The sequence below is a fragment of the Cibotium barometz genome, chromosome 59 (assembly GCF_041138505.1).
Source record: "Cibotium barometz isolate CiBa-2024 chromosome 59, ASM4113850v1, whole genome shotgun sequence".
NCBI classification, from domain to species: domain Eukaryota; kingdom Viridiplantae; phylum Streptophyta; class Polypodiopsida; order Cyatheales; family Cibotiaceae; genus Cibotium; species Cibotium barometz.
Genome location: NC_141104.1, coordinates 39,410,697 through 39,430,925, shown reverse-complemented (window position 1 = coordinate 39,430,925; position 20,229 = coordinate 39,410,697). Strand labels below are relative to the sequence as shown.

The following is a 20,229-nucleotide window of genomic DNA, read 5'->3' as shown; positions in this document are numbered from 1 at the left end:
AAACTCCCCACAATCTTCTTGTACATAGTGGGATCCTCCAACATATAACCTGCATCCGCAGCACTAAGCTTGCCATTTTGATCTAATGGCACCAAGATTGACTTACAATCAGCCATCCCATACTTGGACAACATGTCTAATACATACCGTGCCTGTGATAGCCAAATACCATTAGGTGTGCAAATGACCTCAATTCCCAAAAAAGTAGCGTAGATCTCCTAAATCCTTTATCTCAAATTTCCTTTTGAGAAGACTTTTTACATGCACTATCTCATCCAAGTTGTCACCCCCAACAATAAGATCATCTACATAGATGGTGATGATCACAATACCCTTATCACTCTTGCGCACATACAAAGAGTGATATGCATCTGCATATAAAAACCAATAGTGACAAGATACTCAGCAATCTTGTCATGCCATGCTCGTGGACCTTACCCTTATCACTCTTATGCACATACAAAGAGTGATTTACATCTGCCATATGAAAACCAATAGTGACAAGATACTCCGCAATCTTGTCATGCCATGCTCGTGGAGCTTGCTTCAGCCCATACAGAGCCTTACGAAGCTTACATACATACTTTGGGTGACCTGTATCCTCAAAACCAGGTGCCTGATCAATATACACTTCTTCTTGCAAGTCATAACACATTTTTTACATCCATCTAATGTAAAAACCAGCCTTAGCTACAGCCATCTGATGTAAAAACCAGCCTTAGCTACAGCCACCGCAATCACAACTCTCACAGTTGCCATCTTTGCAACCGGGGTAAATGTCTCCTCATAATCAATCCCGTGTGTTTGCATATATCCTTTGGCTACCAATCTAGCCTTGTACTTGCTTATGCTACCAGCACTATTATGTTTCACCTTATACACCCACTTACACCAATAGCTTTCTTGCCTTCAGGAAATGGCACCAAATCGGAAGTCTTATTTCCATACAATGCATCCATCTCCTCATCCATAGCTTTCTCCCAACACACATTTCTAATAGCCTCATCAAAACATGTGGGTTCTACAAACCTGCACAACTTTTGCCATATAAGCATAGTGATGTGCCACATAACCATCATAAGTCAACCTCTGCACAGGGTTTTTGACTCTTCCAGATCTTCATAACTTTGCATTCATGGCTTCCATAGCCTTCTTCACACCAACTGTCCTCATTAATGGAATCCCAAGCTCCTCATCAAGGCTCATCTCCGAGCCCCTAGAATCTCCATCAACAAGAGAATGCCCTATAGAAATATCATGCATACCAAGGGGCTCAACCACTTTCTCTTTGCCTTTATGTGATGTACCAATTACATTTTTCAGGACTGGTATTATGATGCAGTCTGCCACTCCATGGTCTATCAACAAAACTGCTGGATGAGGACTCTCCTGGTCCACTCAATGACTGTGATTGCTGACTTGTATTCTATGCAATCATGTTTCCACTTATATCAGCCCCAACAACATCTTTTTAGCAGCATACCAGCTACTTATCTCATCAAATACAACATCCACGTTTTGCTCAAGGGAATATCCAATAAACACACATTTTTCTACCTTTGGATCCAGCTTGGTACACAACTCATCTAACACATGCACATATGCAATACATCCAAAAACTTTCAAGTGAGACAAATCAGGTTTCTTGCCAGTAAACTTCTCCTTTGGCGTTACATCATGTATGGTTGTAGTAGGAGTCTTGTTCATGATATAAACTGTTGTAGACACAACCTCAGCCCAATAGCTATGTGGCATATTCTTTTCTGCCTCAATTGCCCATGCTATCTCTGCAATGTGCCTATTTTTCCGCTCAGCAACTCCATTTTGTTGCGGAGTGCATCTACATGTAAATTGTCTCTGAATGTCATTCTTTCGCAAGATTTCAGAGAACTCATTAGAGAAGTATTCTCCCCCTCCATCTGACCTTAGGAACTTCACATGCTTTCCTATCTGTTTTTTCAGCCCCATCACTCTAAAATTCTAAAAATGAGTGAACACTCTTCTCCTTCATAAAATGCACCCACAGTTTCCTCGTGTGGTTATCAATGAATGTTACGTAGCCTCCCATAGGCATAGTCTTCGCAGGACCCCATACATATGAATGTACAACATCTAGTACATTCCTGCTCACATTTCTATCATGTGGAAATACATGCTTTGTTTGCTTTCCAAATTAACATGCTTCACATACTTTGTGCATACCTTCAACTTTAAACTTAGGTAGCCCTGTCAAAATTTCTTTAGTCTGCATAGACTTCATTCTTTGCACCTTTATATGCCCAATTCTCTTATGTCAAATATTTGTATGCGCGAAAACTCTTGAACCATTTGCAAACATTACAGCACTCACTTCAGGCATATTTACATTCAATGTAAACATTCTACCCACTCTGTTGCCTTTGCAACAATCAACTTGCACTTATCTTTAAATTCTTCTACATAACAGCCACCATCAGGGTTAAACCAGACTTGCAAACCCTGCTCAATCATATGGCCAACTGAAACCAGATTCTTTGTAATGTTCGGAACATGAAGTACATCTGCAAGGTACTTCATCTTACCATTCTACATAGACAACGGCACATCTCCAACATGGGCAATCGGATGAACAGTATCATCCCGTGTTTCAACAAAACCTGGTCTTTCAAGACTCTTCATTTCCTTGAACCACTTACCACCATGACTTGTCATGTGGTTTGAATCAACATATCATACATCATCCTTACATGTTGCTACATCATTTCTAGACACAACATTAACCACATGTTGCATAACAATCTCAAATGTTATCCTCATTATTTATGCTAGAGAATGCATAGTTATTTTGCTGTACTTTTACATTTTGCGTGTCACTTTGCTTCTTATAGCAATCTGCCTGCACATGTTCAGGCTTACCACAGTAAAATCAGCCTCATGTATCATTATGCTGCCTTTGCAAATTACTGCGACCTCTTTGACTCCCCCTGCCTCTAAACTCACCTCTTCCACCTATGTGTTGTTGTTGCAAATCCTGGGACTGTTACTGCTGAGCCTGACCATAATTCTGATTACCTGTTTGGCCACCACCTTGGCCACGTCCACGACCTCTACCTGCACTTGTGTAGAAGGCCTTTTGCTCTGAACTGTTTTTGTTTTGTGAAGACTGTTAATCTTCACCCAAGTTCTCTTCAATGATCAACATTGACACCAAATCTATAAAGTTGGGAATCTTCTCCCAAGTCTGAATAGACGTCTTGAATGCCTTGTATTGTGGCCTGAGACCACGTAGACACACTTCCACCTTATCATCATCATCATCAACACACAGAAAAGCATGTGAAGTTCCTAAGGTCAGATGGAGGGGGAGAATACTTCTCTAATGAGTTCTCTGAATTCTTGCGAAAGAATGACATTCAAAGACAATTTACATGTAGATACACTCCGCAACAAAATGGAGTTGTTGAGCGGAAAAATAGGCACATTACAGAGATAGCACGGGGCATTGATGGCAGAAAAGAATATGCCGCATCGCTATTGGGATGAGATTGTGTCTATAACACTTTATATCATCAACATGACTCCTACTACAACCATACATGATTTAACGCTAGAGGAGAAGTTTACTGGCAGGAAACCTGATTTGTCTCACTTGAAAGTTTTTGGATGTATTGCATATGTGCAATACATCAGATGAGTTGTGTACCAAGTTGGATCCAAAGGCAGAAAAATGTGTGTTTATTGGATATTCCCTTGAGAAAAATGTGTATGTTGGTTGTATTTGATGAGATGAGTAGCTGGTATGCTGCTAAAAAGATGTTGTTTTGGGGCTGACGTAAGTGGAAACGTGGTTGCATAGAATGCAAGTCAGCAATCACAGTCATTGAGTGGACCAAAAGAGTCCTCATCCACCAGCGGTTCTGTTGATAGACCATGGAGTGGCAGGCTGCGTCATAGTACCAGCCCTGAAAAGTGTAGTTGGTACATCACATAAAGGCAAAGAGAAAGTGGTTGACTCGTGGTTGAGCCCCTTGGTATACGTGATATTTCTACAGGGCATTCTCTTGTTGATGGAGAGTCTAGTGGCTCGGAGATGAGCCTTGATAAGGAGCTTGGGATTCTAGGAATGAGGACCCTTGGTGTGAAGAAGGCTATGGAAGCCATGAATGCAAAGTTATGAAGATCTCTAAGAGTCAAAAACCTGTTGGAAGGTTGGCGATTTCGAGCTTGTGATCTATGGCTAGAGCGTGCCTTGGATTATCCCATAAGTGAAAGCATGGGCAGTTGAAGCGCCATATATAGGGTGTGGTGGCACCTTGTCATAGTCATCTCCTCCCAACCGGTGTTTTGGGAGGTAGCTCACTGGGAGATGGGAGCCCGGTGGAGGGATGCTGCAGTGCCCATTGTTGGGGGTGTTCGTGGAGCTCGATGGTGATGCGTCTCCTACGTGGGTTAGTCTTCCGCTGCGCATTCTGACATGGTATCAGAGCTGGGCATGTGTGGTCCTTGTTGGCGGCTCAGGTGTGTGTGGTCCTGGGCGACCCCCTCGTGCCTCGGTGGCTTGCGGAGCTCGAATTGAGGGAGGGTGTTGGAAGGTTGACGATTTCGAGCTTGTGATCTATGGCTAGAGCATGCCTTGATTATCCCATAAGTGGAAGCATGGGAAGTTGAAGCGCCATATATAGGGTGTGGTGGCACCTTGTCATAGTCATCTCCTCCGGCGGGTGTTTTGGGAGGCAGCTCACCGGGAGATGGGAGCCCGGTGGAGGGATGTTGCAGTGCCCATTGGGGGTGTTCGTGGAGCTCGATGGTGACGCATCTCCTACATGCGTTAGTCTTCTGCTGCGCATTCTGACAAAACCTTATGCAGAGGTTGACTTATGATGGTTATGTGGCATCTCACTATGCCTATATGGCAAAAGCTGTGCAGGTTGTAGAACCCACATGTTTTGATGAGGCTATTGGAAATGTGTGTTGGGAAAAAGCTATGAATGAGAAGATGGATGCATTGTATGGAAATGAGACTTGGGATTTGGTGCCATTGCCTAAAGGCAAGAAAGCTATTAGTTGTAAGCAGGTGTATAAGGTGAAACATAACAGTGATGGTAGGATAAGTAGGTACAAGGCTAGATTGGTAGCCAAAGGATATGCCCAGACACATGGGATTGATTATGAGGAGACATTTTCGTCGATTGCAAAGATGGCAACTGTGAGAGCTGTGATTGTAGTGGCTGTAGCTAAAAACTAGTTTTTACATCAGATGGATGTAAAAAATACATTCTTACATGGTGACTTGCAAGAAGAAGTGTATATGGATTAGCCACCTGGTTTTGAGGATACAGGTCACCTGGAGTATGTATGTAAGCTTCGTAAGTCTTTGTATGGGCTGAAGCAAGCTCCATGAGCATGGAATGACAAGATTGCTGAGTATCTTGTCACTATTGGTTTTCATATGGCAGATGTAGATCACTCTTTGTATGTACACAAAAGTGATAAGAGTGTTGTGATCATCACCATCTATGTAGATGATATTATTGTTGGGGGGGTGACAACTTGGATGAGATTAAGCATGTGAAAAGTCTTCTCAAAAGGAAGTTTGAGATAAAGGATTTTGGAGATCTGTGCTACTTTTTGGGAATTGAGGTCATTCGCACACGTGATGGTATTTGGCTATTACAAAGACAATATGTATCAGACATGTTGTCCAAGTATGGAATGGCTGATTATAAGCCAATCTCGGTGCCATTAGATCAAAATGGCAAGCTTAGATGTAGGTTATGTGTTGGAGGATCCCACTATGTACAAGAAGATTGTGGGGAGTTTGATCTATATCATGATTAGCAGGCCAGATTTGAGTTACACTATTGGCCAGTTTATGCAAGCTCCGCGCAAACCACATCTTGACAGTGTGCGACACACACTTCGATATTTGAGGGCCACTGTTGATTATGCATTGTTTTATGCATTAGGTGTACCATTGGAGCTATATGGGTACCACCTGCTGCATTGTTTTATGCAGCAGGTGTACCATTGGAGCTATATGGGTACACAGATGCAGATTGGGTAGGTAGCATCTCTGACAGGGGATCTACCAGTGGATTTATGTTTTCATTGGGGAGTGTTGTTGTGACATGGAGCAGCAAGAAGCAGCGCCGCATAGTTGCCTTGTTGAGTACAGAGGTAGAGTATAGAGGAGCTACGGTGGCAGCGTGTGAGGTAGCTTGGTTACGTAAGCTACTTTTGCTGATTTGGGGTTACATTTGGAGAGAAAGGTTGTCATATATTGTGACAATCTTAGCAGTATAAAGTTGGCCAAGAACCCAATTTTCCATGTGCGAACGAAACACATGGAGGTACATTACCACTTTATCAGGGAGAGAGTCTTGGCAAGCGACATTGACTTGGCCTATGTCAGCACACAGGATCAGGTCCGCTGACATCTTCACACGAAGGCCTTCCGGAGCTGAGAAGCTCCGCAGATTTCGAGATATGCTTGGAGTCATGAGTTGGAGTTGAGCATGAGGGGGAGTGTTGAGATATCAAGCTCAACATGAGCTGACACTCACGAGGCGCCTGCATGACTGTTCGACATTTACAGCATTGCGAGGTTTGGTAGCTGGCATCGACATATCTTTGCCAGAGATTCTACATTTGTGGACTACACCTACCCGCTCCACTTAGCGTGTTGACATTATGGACCGTTTGTATATACTCTATTATGTGTGTTAGTCACTTTATCTTCTTTGTAGACCTCTTTTGTTGTGTGAAGAAGAAGAAAAATTTTTAGCCTCTCACCTTGTGTGTTCTCTTCTAGGGTTTGTGTGAGTGTGTGTGTGGTTGCAAGAGCTCAAGCTCTCTTATCCCCTGCATCTTTTCACACTTGATTATTTATGTCCTTTCATCTTTCACATTTTCCATGCATGTGGGATAACTTGGAACCTATTCCACTCTCTTACAATTCCCCACCATCCATGTGAGATTTGTGTCTCTAGCAAATAACTTCTTCTAGGAGATTGGTTAGGGTTTAAGTGGATTAAGATGAGGTTTTGGAATTGGGTATAGTCTTAGGTTGGGCTTGAATTTAAGTTAGCCTAAATTTAGAGTAAGGGTTTTATTGAAGGTACCATTGCTAAAAAAAATGGTCCTTGAATGTATTTTTTAAGGTTAAAACTGATAAACAAGCACGTTGGAATTTACACTTGCTCCAAAAGTAATGGTAGAGGTTTTAAAACTTTTAGCCATAAAATTGATTAGTATGTAGATTTTTGAAAGGAAAACTATCCAAGGCCAAGATGTCTCCTTATTTTGATTTTTTGAGAAAAGGTTCATTTTCTAACACTAGAAGATTTTTTTAAAGATTAGAAGGCAATCTCTCGCGAAATAGGTTCTTGGAAATATTCAAATGCCTTACTTTTATGCCGTCACATGGGTTTGAATGTAGTGCTCATAATAGTCCTAGTATTGACTAAAAAATGAAAACACGTGTGTGGTAAGCATGTGTAAATGATGTTCGTTAGGTACCATGAATTATTTGTAAAGAGCATCAAAACTTACATCATTGCTTACATGTATGCTCAAGCTTAATAAATACACATGTCAACATTCAAATCCTTACATTTCAAAAGCAAAAATATAGATCTTCCTTGTAGATTGAGGCATTAAATTATAATGAAAGGAGGACCAATCAACATGCTTAAATTTAAAAGAAAGGGAATTATTTTGTGAAAACTATTTTCTACATTCCACAAGTTTAATTTGAGGTCAAACTCTAAAGTTTATCTACATTAAAAAAGGAAAAGAAATTTGAAACTTCAAGGGTTCCAAAGTAAACAAAATCTTACTTGGTAAGTGTAAGCTCATAAAAACTTAAACATCAATATACTATTGGCTAGTATATGTGCTAAAATTATGTGTTGGCTAGTATAGCTATTCAAAAGATAAAACAATTCACATGATTATGCACATTTAGACCATTTTTTAAGTTGTAGAGAATGCACTCCTCTTAGATTTGAATGCACATTTAAACCATTTCCTAAGGTGTAGAGAATGCACTCCTCTTAGATTTGAATGACATCTCAATGTTTTGAGAGAGGCAACATGTTCATGGAGAAATAAAGTAGAAAGTCAACTTTCAACAAGGATTCAACACACAACTCTTCCTCCACGATGCCAAACAAGATAGGTTTACCTTGGCTAGGCTCCTATGAAAAAAACAACTCAAAAAACTTATGCTATGTCTTGGTAGGGAATATAAATAAACAAAAGGAGGACTTTAAAGGTATGGTTGAAGGAATGTTAGAAATCTTTGTTTATTTAATTAAACATAAAAATTTTCGTTAGTTTCTTTTTTTAGAATCCTTTAATTCCAACAGCCTTTGAATGAATTGGAAACTTAAATAGTGCCTCTATGATGTGGTTTTTGGTAAGTTATTATTGGATAACGCTAGTTCATGTATTAGCATATGTTTTAGAGTTTTTATGGCATGTCTCTTAAAAATGAAGGCATTGAGGAAATACTGTGGCATTCCATTTTTCCTTATTAAAAATTTTTAAAAATCACAAAACTTCAAGAATATTTTTTTTGTTATAATTGTCAATTAAGGGGGTTTGGTGTTCATGATGTTTTTTATTTATTTATTGGCATGTCCACGATAAAAGGCAAGGGAAGAAGAAGCGGCTAATGCAAAAGGAAAACCTACAAACAAACCTATCTAGCATGCATCCATCAAGCAAGCAAGATTCAATATATGGAAGCAAATAGATATTTGTCTTCATGGTGGCTCTCTCTCACAAGAATAGAGAAGAAGGGGAGCTCAATATTCTACTTCAAGGGAATGATTGTGTATTTCTTAGTGCTAAAAAAATGACTTATATAAAAGTGACTAGTTTTCACACTAGGCCAGCCAAACTTAAAAATAATATGGCCTCCTACACGAAGTCCTTAGACTTTCCCTATTTGACATTAAGCTTAAGGTAAGGCCGCTTTATATGCTCCAATGCCATCTTACAAAAGATAAGAGCCCGTTTGAGTGTGTAAGATGGCAAAGCGCCTTGCAATAGGTTAGGCGGGTGAAACCGTGTTAACCTATACGGAGTGGTTAAACCACACACGCGCGCGCACACACACACACACATGTAGAGGGCATGCTATTGTGACTTCCCATTTATTAAGGTACATGTAAAGCCTCTGTCTTAAGTGGACCCACCCTTTTTGCTAATTTTATTATGACTGAGATATGATGTGGATAGAAGTGATGTGATATAATGTGGATAGAATGTATGTGATGGGATGGTTATGAGAATGTATGTGATAGATATGAATGAATGTGATGTGATGAAAATGGAGATAGATGTGATGAGATGTGGATATGGGTAGATGCGAGTGGATGAGATATGATGCAGATAAATGAGAAAAGATGTGATGAGATGGAAAATAATGTGATGAGAATGAGAATACATATGAAATAAATGAGAATTGATGTGGAACAATATGGAAAGACGAGAGTTCAGAAACTGTATTTATGACATGTTTTTAAATGACTGTTTTATGTCAAGAATGCTAGGGAAGCATTTAGGGGGTCCCTAATAAAGTTTAGATGTAGATCCTAACTATGTCTAGTGTAGGCTTTGGCTTTCAAACCCCCTCCTATCTCTATCTCTCATGTTTTCGTTTCTTTTTTTAAGCGAGAGAGAGAGAGAGAGAGAGAGAGAGAGAGAGAGAGAGAGAGAGAGAGAGAGAGAGAGAGAAACTTATATTGACCTTTACAGAAGTTCGAAGTGACCCATGTGACCAAGGTGTAAAACAAAGACCATAAGATCTTAAGCTAAATATCCCGTCCAACAAAGACTATGAAGCTAAATATCTCGGAAAGATTGAAAACAAAAGAAGAAACACACTAATCCAATCATTTACATATCTACGATGCTAGATATTAGATACATTCACCTCAGTATTCCTCTAGAAATTGGGGTACTGGGGTTTGGGCTTGGGTTTGGGATGTGGCTTGGGGCAGAAGTCTTCAATTAGGGCTTTGCACTTGTAGTAGACTGCCCACTTGCCTTCTTTGTGAGCAGTTGCTAGAACTTTGGGTTTGCTTTTTCTTGAGTTGCATTGGAGTCAATTCTTGAGAGATCCAATGCCTTTGTGTCTTTGAGTACTTTTGATTGTTTGAGAACATCTTCTGGGCTTTGGTGTGGTAGTTGACTATTGTTGCATGGTTACCTCGTTGTGAGAAACGCTAGCCACGGCAATGATCCTAGTTTGTAATTGGTGCGGATTTGGCTACTTGGTAAGGAATCCCTCCTCTTCTCCATCCATGTGCCACCCTTTAGGTGAACTACCACGTGGATTTGAGGGGCCTTGACTACCCCAATTTCTTTTCCTCGGCTTGCTTTCGTAAATCTTCTTGGGCCACCGACTTGATTCTGTTTACACCATTTCTTGTAAATTTTACTCTTCCTTGACTTTGGTGATGATTTCTATTTGTGTGCCGATTGATGGGCGTTAGTTGGGCCCTGATCCGCGGACCTTGTTCGGCAAGCTTGCCTTTGAAGAACCTTTGACGGTTCTCGAACTGATGGAGATGGCTTAAAAATTTAGCACTTTATGGCATTTCCAAGTTCATGAAACCCGTGACTCGTGAGTGTGTTGTATTGTTCTCCAAGCTTGTTGATTTGCTCTAGGAGGTAGATAGACCATTCACTCTCCGGAATGGCCGAGCAGCTTTTGGGTGTCACCAAAGCGACCACGAAGGATACTTTTGCTAGTTGGGTGAACCCACTCTTTAAAAAAAATAACGGACCTTTGTTTTTCCAAGGTTGACGTCGTGCTCTCTGGACCTTTGCTCTTGTATGTTGGCACTCTGTGCCTCCCGCTGGGCTGGTCAAGCTATGCTTGGTTGGTGCTAGTTGTATATGGTGCGTGGGCGTTGGTTGGCTATGGGCGACGTTGTTTGGAGTCGCTGGGGGAGTGGTGCTGGTTAGCTTGGTTGGAGTCGTTAAGGAGCACTGAGCTCGAGCTGTTGGGCTAGCTGCTGCCCCGAGCTATGGTTTAAAAACCCCAGAATGGGCATTGGGGCTATGCCTACTCTCGGGGAGAGGCTATAAATGAAGAGTCGAATTGGAACATGGGAAAAAAACGCCCCCCACATACACAAGCAATCAAGCAATCACAACGTAGAGAAGGATAGAGAGAGAGAGAGCGCGCACCAGAGAAAGCTTGCATGCAGGCAAAGAAGGAAGGAAGATATGGGATCTCTCGGAGCCACCAAAGTCTCATCCACATGGGATTCTGGGAAGGGAGAAATGCCAACATGTATGGTATGTTACACCCTCACGAGAGACTGCCTGCTCTCAAATGGAGAGTCGAAAATCCAAAGTTGCTATGATTGGACAATCACCCAAGACAAATGAGCCATTTTTAAAAAAAATCTCCTGTAGTGAAACTTGAAAGCCTGCCAAGGTTGATAACTCGTGGTTTCCAGCGTCTGCAAAATTAATTATTAAGAAAAAATATCCCCTACATTGTTTCTCTTGTAGCCTCTCGCTCTCTACTGTCATTCGCACAAGACACACTAGTCTTTTTTTCTCTCTTCTTTCAAGCCCTCAACACCGTAAACCCATATCGATGGTGTAGAGACAGCTCTAGCTATGGAGACCTTGCTTTCACGACAGCTCCAGCAGGCATGGCTACAGACCCAGATGCGCAAACAGCAGCAGCAGCACCTGCCCGACCTCTCGTCTCCATCCCCGACTTCCAATGGCCATGCATCCTCGCCCCCGCTCAAATCCTCTCCGCAGAATAACACCTCCCCTTCTTCCAGTTCTTCATTTTCATCGTCTTCTTGGGCCCCTGCTGCCGATGGTTCCTGGGTCTCTGCTGCCTCCGTTGCTTCGCTCCCCCTGCAGCAACAGCAGCAGCAGCAACAAGACCTTGATGAGCATTACTTCCGTGACCCCGTCTTGCAGTACATCAATGACATGCTCATGGAAGAGGACATGGAGGATCGCAAATGCATGATGCAGGAGTGCATCTCTTACCATGCCACAGTCAAGGGTTTCTATGACATCCTCGGTGCAGGCGAGGATCCTTCTAGGGTTTGTACCAACGAGGAAGAACGTTTTAGGATTTCTGCGCAGGAAGAAGAGCATTCTGCACAGGAGGATGAGCATCTCAGAGCTTCTGCGCAACAGGACGACCAGTTTAGGATTTCTGTTCATGAAGAAGACTCCTTTAGGTTAGCCGAGAAGGAGGATGACCCTGCTAGGCCTTCTGATCATGAAAACTTGGATCCGAGCGGCGAGGAGTACCAATGGATGGACGATCTGCTCAACATTGGAGCCATTTCTGCAGTAGAGGAAGCTGCAGAGGCAGTGGCGCCCACTGTGGTTGGTGCTGCATACCTTTCACCTCCCTGGTCTTCTGATTCGTCAGGTAATGTTCTCCTTTCTCCCCAACAGTCTTCCGATACCAGCTCCCAAGCTAGCAACGATGGTGTCTCACTGCAGGATCCTTCCTCTAAGATGGACTCGTTGTCATCACCTGAAGCCCCCATGTGGTATGATGCATCTATATTCTCCGGCTCTTCTCCCCTGAACTTTCCCCGGTATGCTAATAGGATCCATAATGAACCCAAGGCGAATGGGAAACACAGCCCAATCTTAGGGTCAAATGGGGCTGATATCAGCCGATCCCATGGCCCCACCCCACATAGTAAGCCTTTGAGAAGGTCTGTCTCTCATACGCTGGAGATGCCTGCTCGCAAGACATTGCATGCTGCTAACGGTGGCAGGGTCAAACGAGCTTCATCACAAGTAGATTCTACGGTGGAAGGGCAGCAGTGGTCTCGAAGTGTCAGCTCCCCTTTGTCAGTTGAAGGGAGTAGTGACACAACTCTGGATTCCAGGAGTGAGGAAGTAATCTCTTTTGTGCAAAACAAGGACTTGAATGCAGAAAGGTATGCCAGGATACTCAATGATGGGCTGGCTTTCATGGAGGATGAAGTCCGCAGATTTCTGCCTGCATCCATCCAGAAGGATTTTGGGAGAGGAGTACGGACGTTTGCAACAACAATTGATTTGAGGGGTCTATTAGTGAGCTGTGCACAAGCCGTTTTTGCAGACGATATACGAAGAGCCCATGAGGTTTTGCAAGAGATCAGGCACGATGCCTCTCCTTATGGCAGTGGTTTACAACGGTTGGCTCATTATTTTGCTGAAGGCTTGGTTGCCCGCCTCTCTGGTACAGGTGGTCGCTTGTACACAGCATTCACTAACAATACGCCTTCAGCAGCCAAGATGCTCAAAGCCCATCATCTCTTTGTGGAGGTTTGCCCCTTTGTGAAGGTTTCTCACTACTTTGCCAACAAAGCCATCCTTGAAGCAGCCGAGGGTGCTTCTAGGCTGCACATTGTAGATTATGGTATTTTGTATGGGTTGCAATGGCCATGTCTAATCAGTGCACTTGCTGAGCGCAAAGGTGGACCTCCACTCCTTCGCATAACAGGGATTGATTTTCCTCAGCCAGGAATCAAATCTGCAGAAAGGGTAGAGATGACAGGTAGGCGATTAGCGGAATATGCGAAAACATATGGAGTCCCATTCGAGTATCATGCAGTCGCAAGCAAGTGGGAGAATGTCCAAACATCTTCTCTACATCTGAGGAAGGATGAGGTTCTTGTGGTAAACAGCATGTACAGGCTCCGCCATCTGCTTGATGAGACAGTACTGGCCTCAAATCCTCGGAAGACAGTGCTCAGTAAGATCCGCAGCATGCACCCAAAGATTTTTGTACAAGGAATCAAGAATGGAAGCTACAATGCCCCCTTTTTTATGTCAAGATTCAAGGAAGCTCTCTACTTCTTTTCCAGTAAATTCGACATGATGGATGCCACAGTCCAAAGTGACAACCAAGAAAGGATGATGATTGAAAGGGAAGTCTTGGGTAGGGACATTCTTAATGTTGTTGCATGTGAAGGGCCAGAGAGGGTAGAGAGGCCTGAGTTGTACGGGCAATGGCAAAATCGAACACACAGGGCTGGATTTGAGCAGATGCCTTTGGATCAAAATGTGGTGAGGGAGGCTCAGGTTATTGTCAAAAGCATTTATGACAAGAATTTTAGTGTGGATGAGGATGGGTGCTGGATGCTGCTAGGTTGGAAAGGCCAAGCACTCCATGGCCTGTCATTATGGAAGCCTACTCTGCCCAATGGCCATTAAGTGCAACCTCATCAGCATCTTTGGATCAAAGTAATGCCATGGCGTATGATTTTTAAAGCACTGTTGTTGGCATGCTGGGTGTTGCAGCTGAAATTGTTTTTTCCACCACCGGAGTGCAGAACAGAGATTTCTCTGCCACTGGACACCCTTATTGTAAAGTACTGTAATATCATGGTGTGTGCTAATGACTATGCAAACACAAGTTATCGTAAGCATGCATCCTTTGTTTGTTATTATCACACTGTTATTGGGATTATCATAGGTTTTTGGTGGCAAAGACACAAGTGTCCACACAGTGATATTCTGGACAAGAGCCTACATCTATCAGGGTTCTGTTTTTTTCTTACTTTTGTTGTTACTGATCATAAACATATTTGAACTCCATTGTTGAAGAAAATGTAGTTTGCTCTATCTCACTGTGGTACGAGGATGTCACGTGGATGATCAATGCCATGTACCTTCTCAGGGCTAATCCAGAAGGGGGCAGCCAGTAAAAGATCAGTAGAACTAGGATTTAGGAGCATCTGGTGCAGCAGAGGCCAGTGTGGACTTGTATAGCAGGGGCATGGAAGGAAAAGGTGGAGCTGTCGGCTAGCTTGCAAAGGTGGGCGGCTGGACCAGATCAGAGGCGGCTGGTCCAGATCAGACTCAAACGCAGGTTTTGTATGGATTATGCCCATGACTGCTGGCGGACCAGCAGTCGGCCAGTTCTACAATGGTTTCTAGGCCTATAAATAGGCGCATAAGCTCATTGTAAAGGCATTCAACCCTCTAGGGGTTTGGGTCAATAGGAGTCCCATAGGGGGACAGTTTTGGGTGTTATTCACCTTTTATTCAAGGCAGCCTAGGGCTGTGTGTAAGAGTACCTTTTTGTACTATATCTATATACTGAATTTCCAGCATATCTCTCTCTCTCTACTCTCTCTCTATGTCTACGTTTTGCATCAGCATGTTGCCAGGAGCGTTTAGGGCTGAAAGAAGACTCCTAGAGCTTCCGCATGTTACATTGGTATCAAAGCATCAGGCTCAGCAAAGCTAAACACTGAATCAGTCCCATATGATGGTGTACAGGTCCAAGGTACAGGAAAGTACACGGATACGAAGCCCAAGGCAAGGAACACAGAAGCGGGAAGAACCCCCAGGAGGTTTGTTGGTGGTGTTCCACAAAGCCAAAGGGGATGGCAGTCCTGTGCGCCAGATAGGTTCTCGGGCAACGGTCCCAAGGGAGGTTTATCCTCCAAGGGTGATGTGAGAGTGCCAGACTCATTTCTCAGGAATGAAGACCAAGACGGTGTTCAGAGTCAGGGCAGGAATGGATTGTGGACTAGATGGAACAGATGCATAGATCTTCGTCTGAGACAGAGTGGTTTGGAGAACAAGCCAGGCTTTCAGAAAAAAGGGTTGCCAGGGATAAATGGATGACAGAGAGACTTCGGGAAAAGATTAGGGATGATGATGTCAGAATATGCAGCGGAAATGATAACCAAACTTGGGTAGACAAGAGCAAGTAGAATGCAGAAAATAGACAGCACAAGAAACACAGAGAGATAGGTGTGTAAACTCTTCTCTATACACAAGATCCCGCAGAAATCTGAATGAGGAAGTGGTGGGGGCATGGGGCCTATTTATATGCCCCATGTGAGCAGTCGGCCAGCATTGGTGGCCCTCCACGACTGCATGAGGAGTCGGCCAGCAATAAATGAAGCCCACGACTGCATACATCCAGTCGGCCAGCAGTACAGAAGTCCACGACTGATGTCTGGGCAGTCGGCCAGCCACAAGACTGCAGAATGAGCAGTCGGCCAGCCACTAGAGTCTTCTGCCAACTTCTGGCATCCCTCCACACCACTGAAAATTGGAGAAAAATAGGAAAAAAATACAGGGAGTGAGGAAAAATGATATAACACCTCATAAGGGCGGGCACACCCACAACAAAGGCCATGGTGTATAAAAGTAGACAGGAGATGACTTCTAACACCCCCTCTCAGCTCCTGGCTGTGAAACCAACCCAAGGGAGCTGGAGTGCCACCTGAGCGTAGCTTGAGGTAGAGACTTCGTGAAGAGGTCCGCCGCATTGTCCTCCGTCGAACAATAAAGTAGCAAGATGTCACCAGCCAAGATCTTCTCACGTACAAAGTGATACTGTATCTCTATATGCATGGTCCGGGCATGGAAGACTGGGTTCCGAGCAATAGCTATACAACTCTGGTTATCGCACTGGATGACTGTGGGCTCCTTCTGTGGAAACCCAATCTCGCCAGCAGCCTCCGCAGCCATACAACCTCACAAGCAGCACCACAAGCAGCCCGGTACTCTGCCTCTGTCGAAGAAAGAGCAATAGTTGGCTACCTCTTGCTGCTCCAAGAAACTGCTCCTGAGCCGAGGGTAAAACTGTATCCTGAAGTAGATCTCCTCCTGTCTGGATCTCCTCCCCAATCTGAGTCACTCCAACCTTGGAGCCTGACTCCATCCCCTCCTGTGTAAAAGAGTCCCAGATCCTTCGTACTCTGCAGATACCGCAAGATCCGCAATCCTGCGTCCCAATGAGTCTTCAATGGCGTGTGCATAAAAGAGCTCAACAGCCCCACGGAGAATCTCAAGTCCAATCTGGTGTTCAGCAACCAGATCAATGAACCAACCAACTTCCGGTACTGCGAGGCATCAACTGGCTCACAAGGATCAGTAAAACGATTAACTTTGTGTTCGGGTCCATCGGCGAAGTAATAGGCTTGCAGTTCTCCATCCCAAAGGCCTCAAGCAACTCATGAACATACCGCTGCTGAGAGACGAAAAAACCCCTCTGGGTCTGCCAGATCTCCAATCCCAAAAAGAAGTGGAGTAAGCCTAAGTCGGTCATCTCAAACTCCTTTGACAAGGTAGCCTTCGTCACTCTAATGTGCTCCACATGACCGTCGGTGAGAATGAGATCATCCACATAAAGGATGATAAGCGTGACCATGCCGCGTTCCCGAAAGAGATACAGGTTCGGATCTGCAACCGATCTCTGAAATCCAGTCCGATTAAAGAAGGAATCAAGCTTTTGATTCCAAGCCCTGGGAGCCTGCTTAAGACCATACAAGGCCTTACGTAACCTGTAGACCATCCCTTCAGATCCTGGAACAATAAAGCCTGGAGGCTGCTCAACGTACACCTCCTCCTGCAGGTCACCATTAAGGAACGCAGATTTTACATCCATTTGATACACGGGCCACCTCCGAGAAGAAGCAAGGGCTAGAACGGTCCGAATCGTGGACATCCGCGCTGTCGGTGCAAAGGTATCCTCGTAGTCGATGCCTGGCCCCGCTGAGCATAACCTTTAGCCACAAGTCTGGCTTTGTGTTTGTCCACCGACCCATCAGACGCATATTTGGTCTTAAAGACCCATTTGACACCAATGACTGACCGCTTCGACGGCCTCGGTACCAACTCCCAAGTGCGGTTCTTCTCGATGGCATCAAGTTCCACGTGCATGGCTTTCCTCCAAGTATCTTGTGAAAGGGCTTCCTTTACGCAAGTGGGCTCTTTGTCCCGCATGATACGAGACATCAAAGCATAGTTCACCTGAAGAAGCTCCGCTGTGTTGCTTTTATCTCGGACTCTATGTGATCTTCGAGGGCCGTCCTCTGTGGTCCACTCGGAAGGTAGCTCCGTGACACCTGACTCCCGAAGGGTGTCTAACAACCACCTAGGTACTCGAACAGATGTGGAGCCTCCTGTGATCGCGGGGGCTCTACTCCAGCTGCGGGCTCAACCTCCTGTAGTGATTGAGGTTGATCAACTGGAATGATGGTATGGGAATCATCATCAGACTCCTCTGGATCTCCAAGAAGTGGCGGCTCCTCGACAGTGGATACTGGAACATGCTCGTCAAACAAAGACCACATCCCGGCTGACAACAATCTCGTTTCTGTTTGGATCATACAACCTGTATCCCTTGGAAAGAGAATTATACCCCACAAATACAAGCTTGCGGGACTTGGAGTCAAGCTTCCCCCTCTGCTTCTTCGGAATATGTACATACGCGTCACTCCCAAAGACACGGAAGTGCGAGACATCAGGTTTCCTGCCAAAGTATGCCTCAAATGGAGTCATATGGGGTACTGAAGTCGTCGGAGATCGGTTGAGGGTATGGACAGCCGTTGCCACAACCTCTCCCCAAAGTGGACGAGGAAGATCACGATGCTCCAGCATGGTCCTCGCCATCTCCACTACAGTCCTGTTCTTGCGTTCGACAACTCCATTCTCCGAAGGCGATCTAGTATTGGCCAGTTCCCTTTTGATGCCATGATCTGCGCAAAATCTGAGAAATACAGTTGACCTCCTTTATCAGCCCAGAGAGTCTTGACCTGAAAATTGAAATCCAGACTCTTTCTCCACCATCACATGCCAATCCTTGAACCGAGCAAAAGCCTGGTCCTTCTGGGAAAGAAAGTAGACCCACGTGAATCTGGTACAATCATCACCAAGTAGCATAAAGTAGAGAGATCCTCCCAAAGATGGTGTCTGCTGAGGTCCACACAAGTCAGTGTGAATCAACTCCAATGGTTTCGAAGCCCGCCTGGAAGCCTGCTTTGGAAAGGATTCCCTGTGCTGCTTACCACGTATGCAAGAACTGCAACGCCCTTGCCTACTACCAACATCTGGCAAGCCAACCACCATCTGGTCTCGGAAAGCTTCCCTCAATGCATCCACATTTAAGTGGCCAAAACGAAAGTGCCACAAATCGCCGATCTGAGAACCTGTCAATGAGGAGAGTGCAGAGAGCTTGTAGATACCATTCTCCACGTCGCCTTCCCAAACAACCTGGCCAGTCTCACGGTCCCTTAGAGCAACTGAATGCTCCTCAAATTCCACCCGAAAGCCAGTCTTGCATACTTCATGCATTGACAGAAGATGAAAACCCAGAGCAGGGACATAAAGAACACGGGAAGCATGCTTGCCCCCCTTGCCGTCGGGAATAATCTCCATCCGGCCCTCACTATGTATCGGGATAGTGGAATTGTCGCCAATAAAGATGCGACCTGTCTGCCGTTTCAGATCGAGAAAGAAGTCACGGGATGGAGTCATGTGCCTGGAAGCACCACTGTCAAGAATCCATTCCCGAGTATCCTTCGCGGTGAAGCCAACTGCCTCCTCGCTCGAAGATGATGAAGTGTCGGAGTCCACCATCTCTAAGTGCACAAATGCCGGAGTCTTTGCAGCTGAGGCTGAGGAATCAGCACTCTTCCCTGTCCGCTTAGGGCACTTCCTCCAATAGTGGCCTCTCTCGCCACAATCATTACAGGATCTTTCGGCCTTCAGCTTCTCTCGTTCTGAATCAGGCTTCTTCTCAGAAGACTTCTCCGGTGAAGCCTTCCCTTTGCCCTTGTTATTCCGGCCTTTCGACCGTTGGCCAGTTAAGGCCTCCGAACCTCCGCTGTGAGGAGGGTTCGTGAAACGTTCCTCCTGGTCCAAGACCATTGGCACAAGCTCCTCCCAGGTAATGGTGCTGAGCCTGCCACTCGTAATCAACGAGGAATAGAAAGCAGAATACTGAGCAGGCAAGTGGGACAGCAAAGTGATGGCCATGTCTTCAGATGATATCTCTTTCCCAGCTTGTAGGACTTCTTGCTGAAGGGCCTGCAGCTTGTTAATGTGTTCCCGCATCGTCGAGGACTCTGCAGGGTTCATAACCTGCATCTGCACTTCCAAGGAGATCCGTTTCATGGGTGATACCCTATTATACAAAGAAGCCAAGTGCTCCCATATGCCTCTCGCCAGCTCGTGTGCTTTACATGATTGATCACTTGTGGTGTGCAGTTGAGGAAAATAAATGACCGGACCCTGGCGTTGACACGATCCCACATGTGTGCCTGTGCCTCTCGGTCCTTCCTCGTTGACAGTAACTCCCCTTCCTCTGCTTCCGGCCGTGGAACCCCGATGATGATGAAATCAGCAAGGTCATATGACTCCAACACAGACTCCATCATGACATTCCAGATGCCGTAATTGGACCCGACCAACTGACGATCCACTGGGAATGTGGGGAGAGTCGGA

General features: G+C 44.8%; 1 protein-coding gene across 1 annotated transcript in view; it reads left to right on the top strand.

Annotated features, from left to right (window-relative positions):
- The first annotated feature begins 11,477 nt into the window (after positions 1–11,477).
- The window catches only part of LOC147605786 (uncharacterized), a 29,514-nt gene continuing 20,762 nt past the window's right edge, over positions 11,478–20,229 (top strand). Inside the window, exon 1 of the mRNA XM_086793689.1 lies at positions 11,478–14,367. Coding sequence (XP_086649815.1) covers positions 11,626–14,193 — 2,568 coding nt within the window. The 5' untranslated portion in view covers positions 11,478–11,625 and the 3' untranslated portion in view covers positions 14,194–14,367. The remainder of the gene's footprint in view (positions 14,368–20,229) is intronic.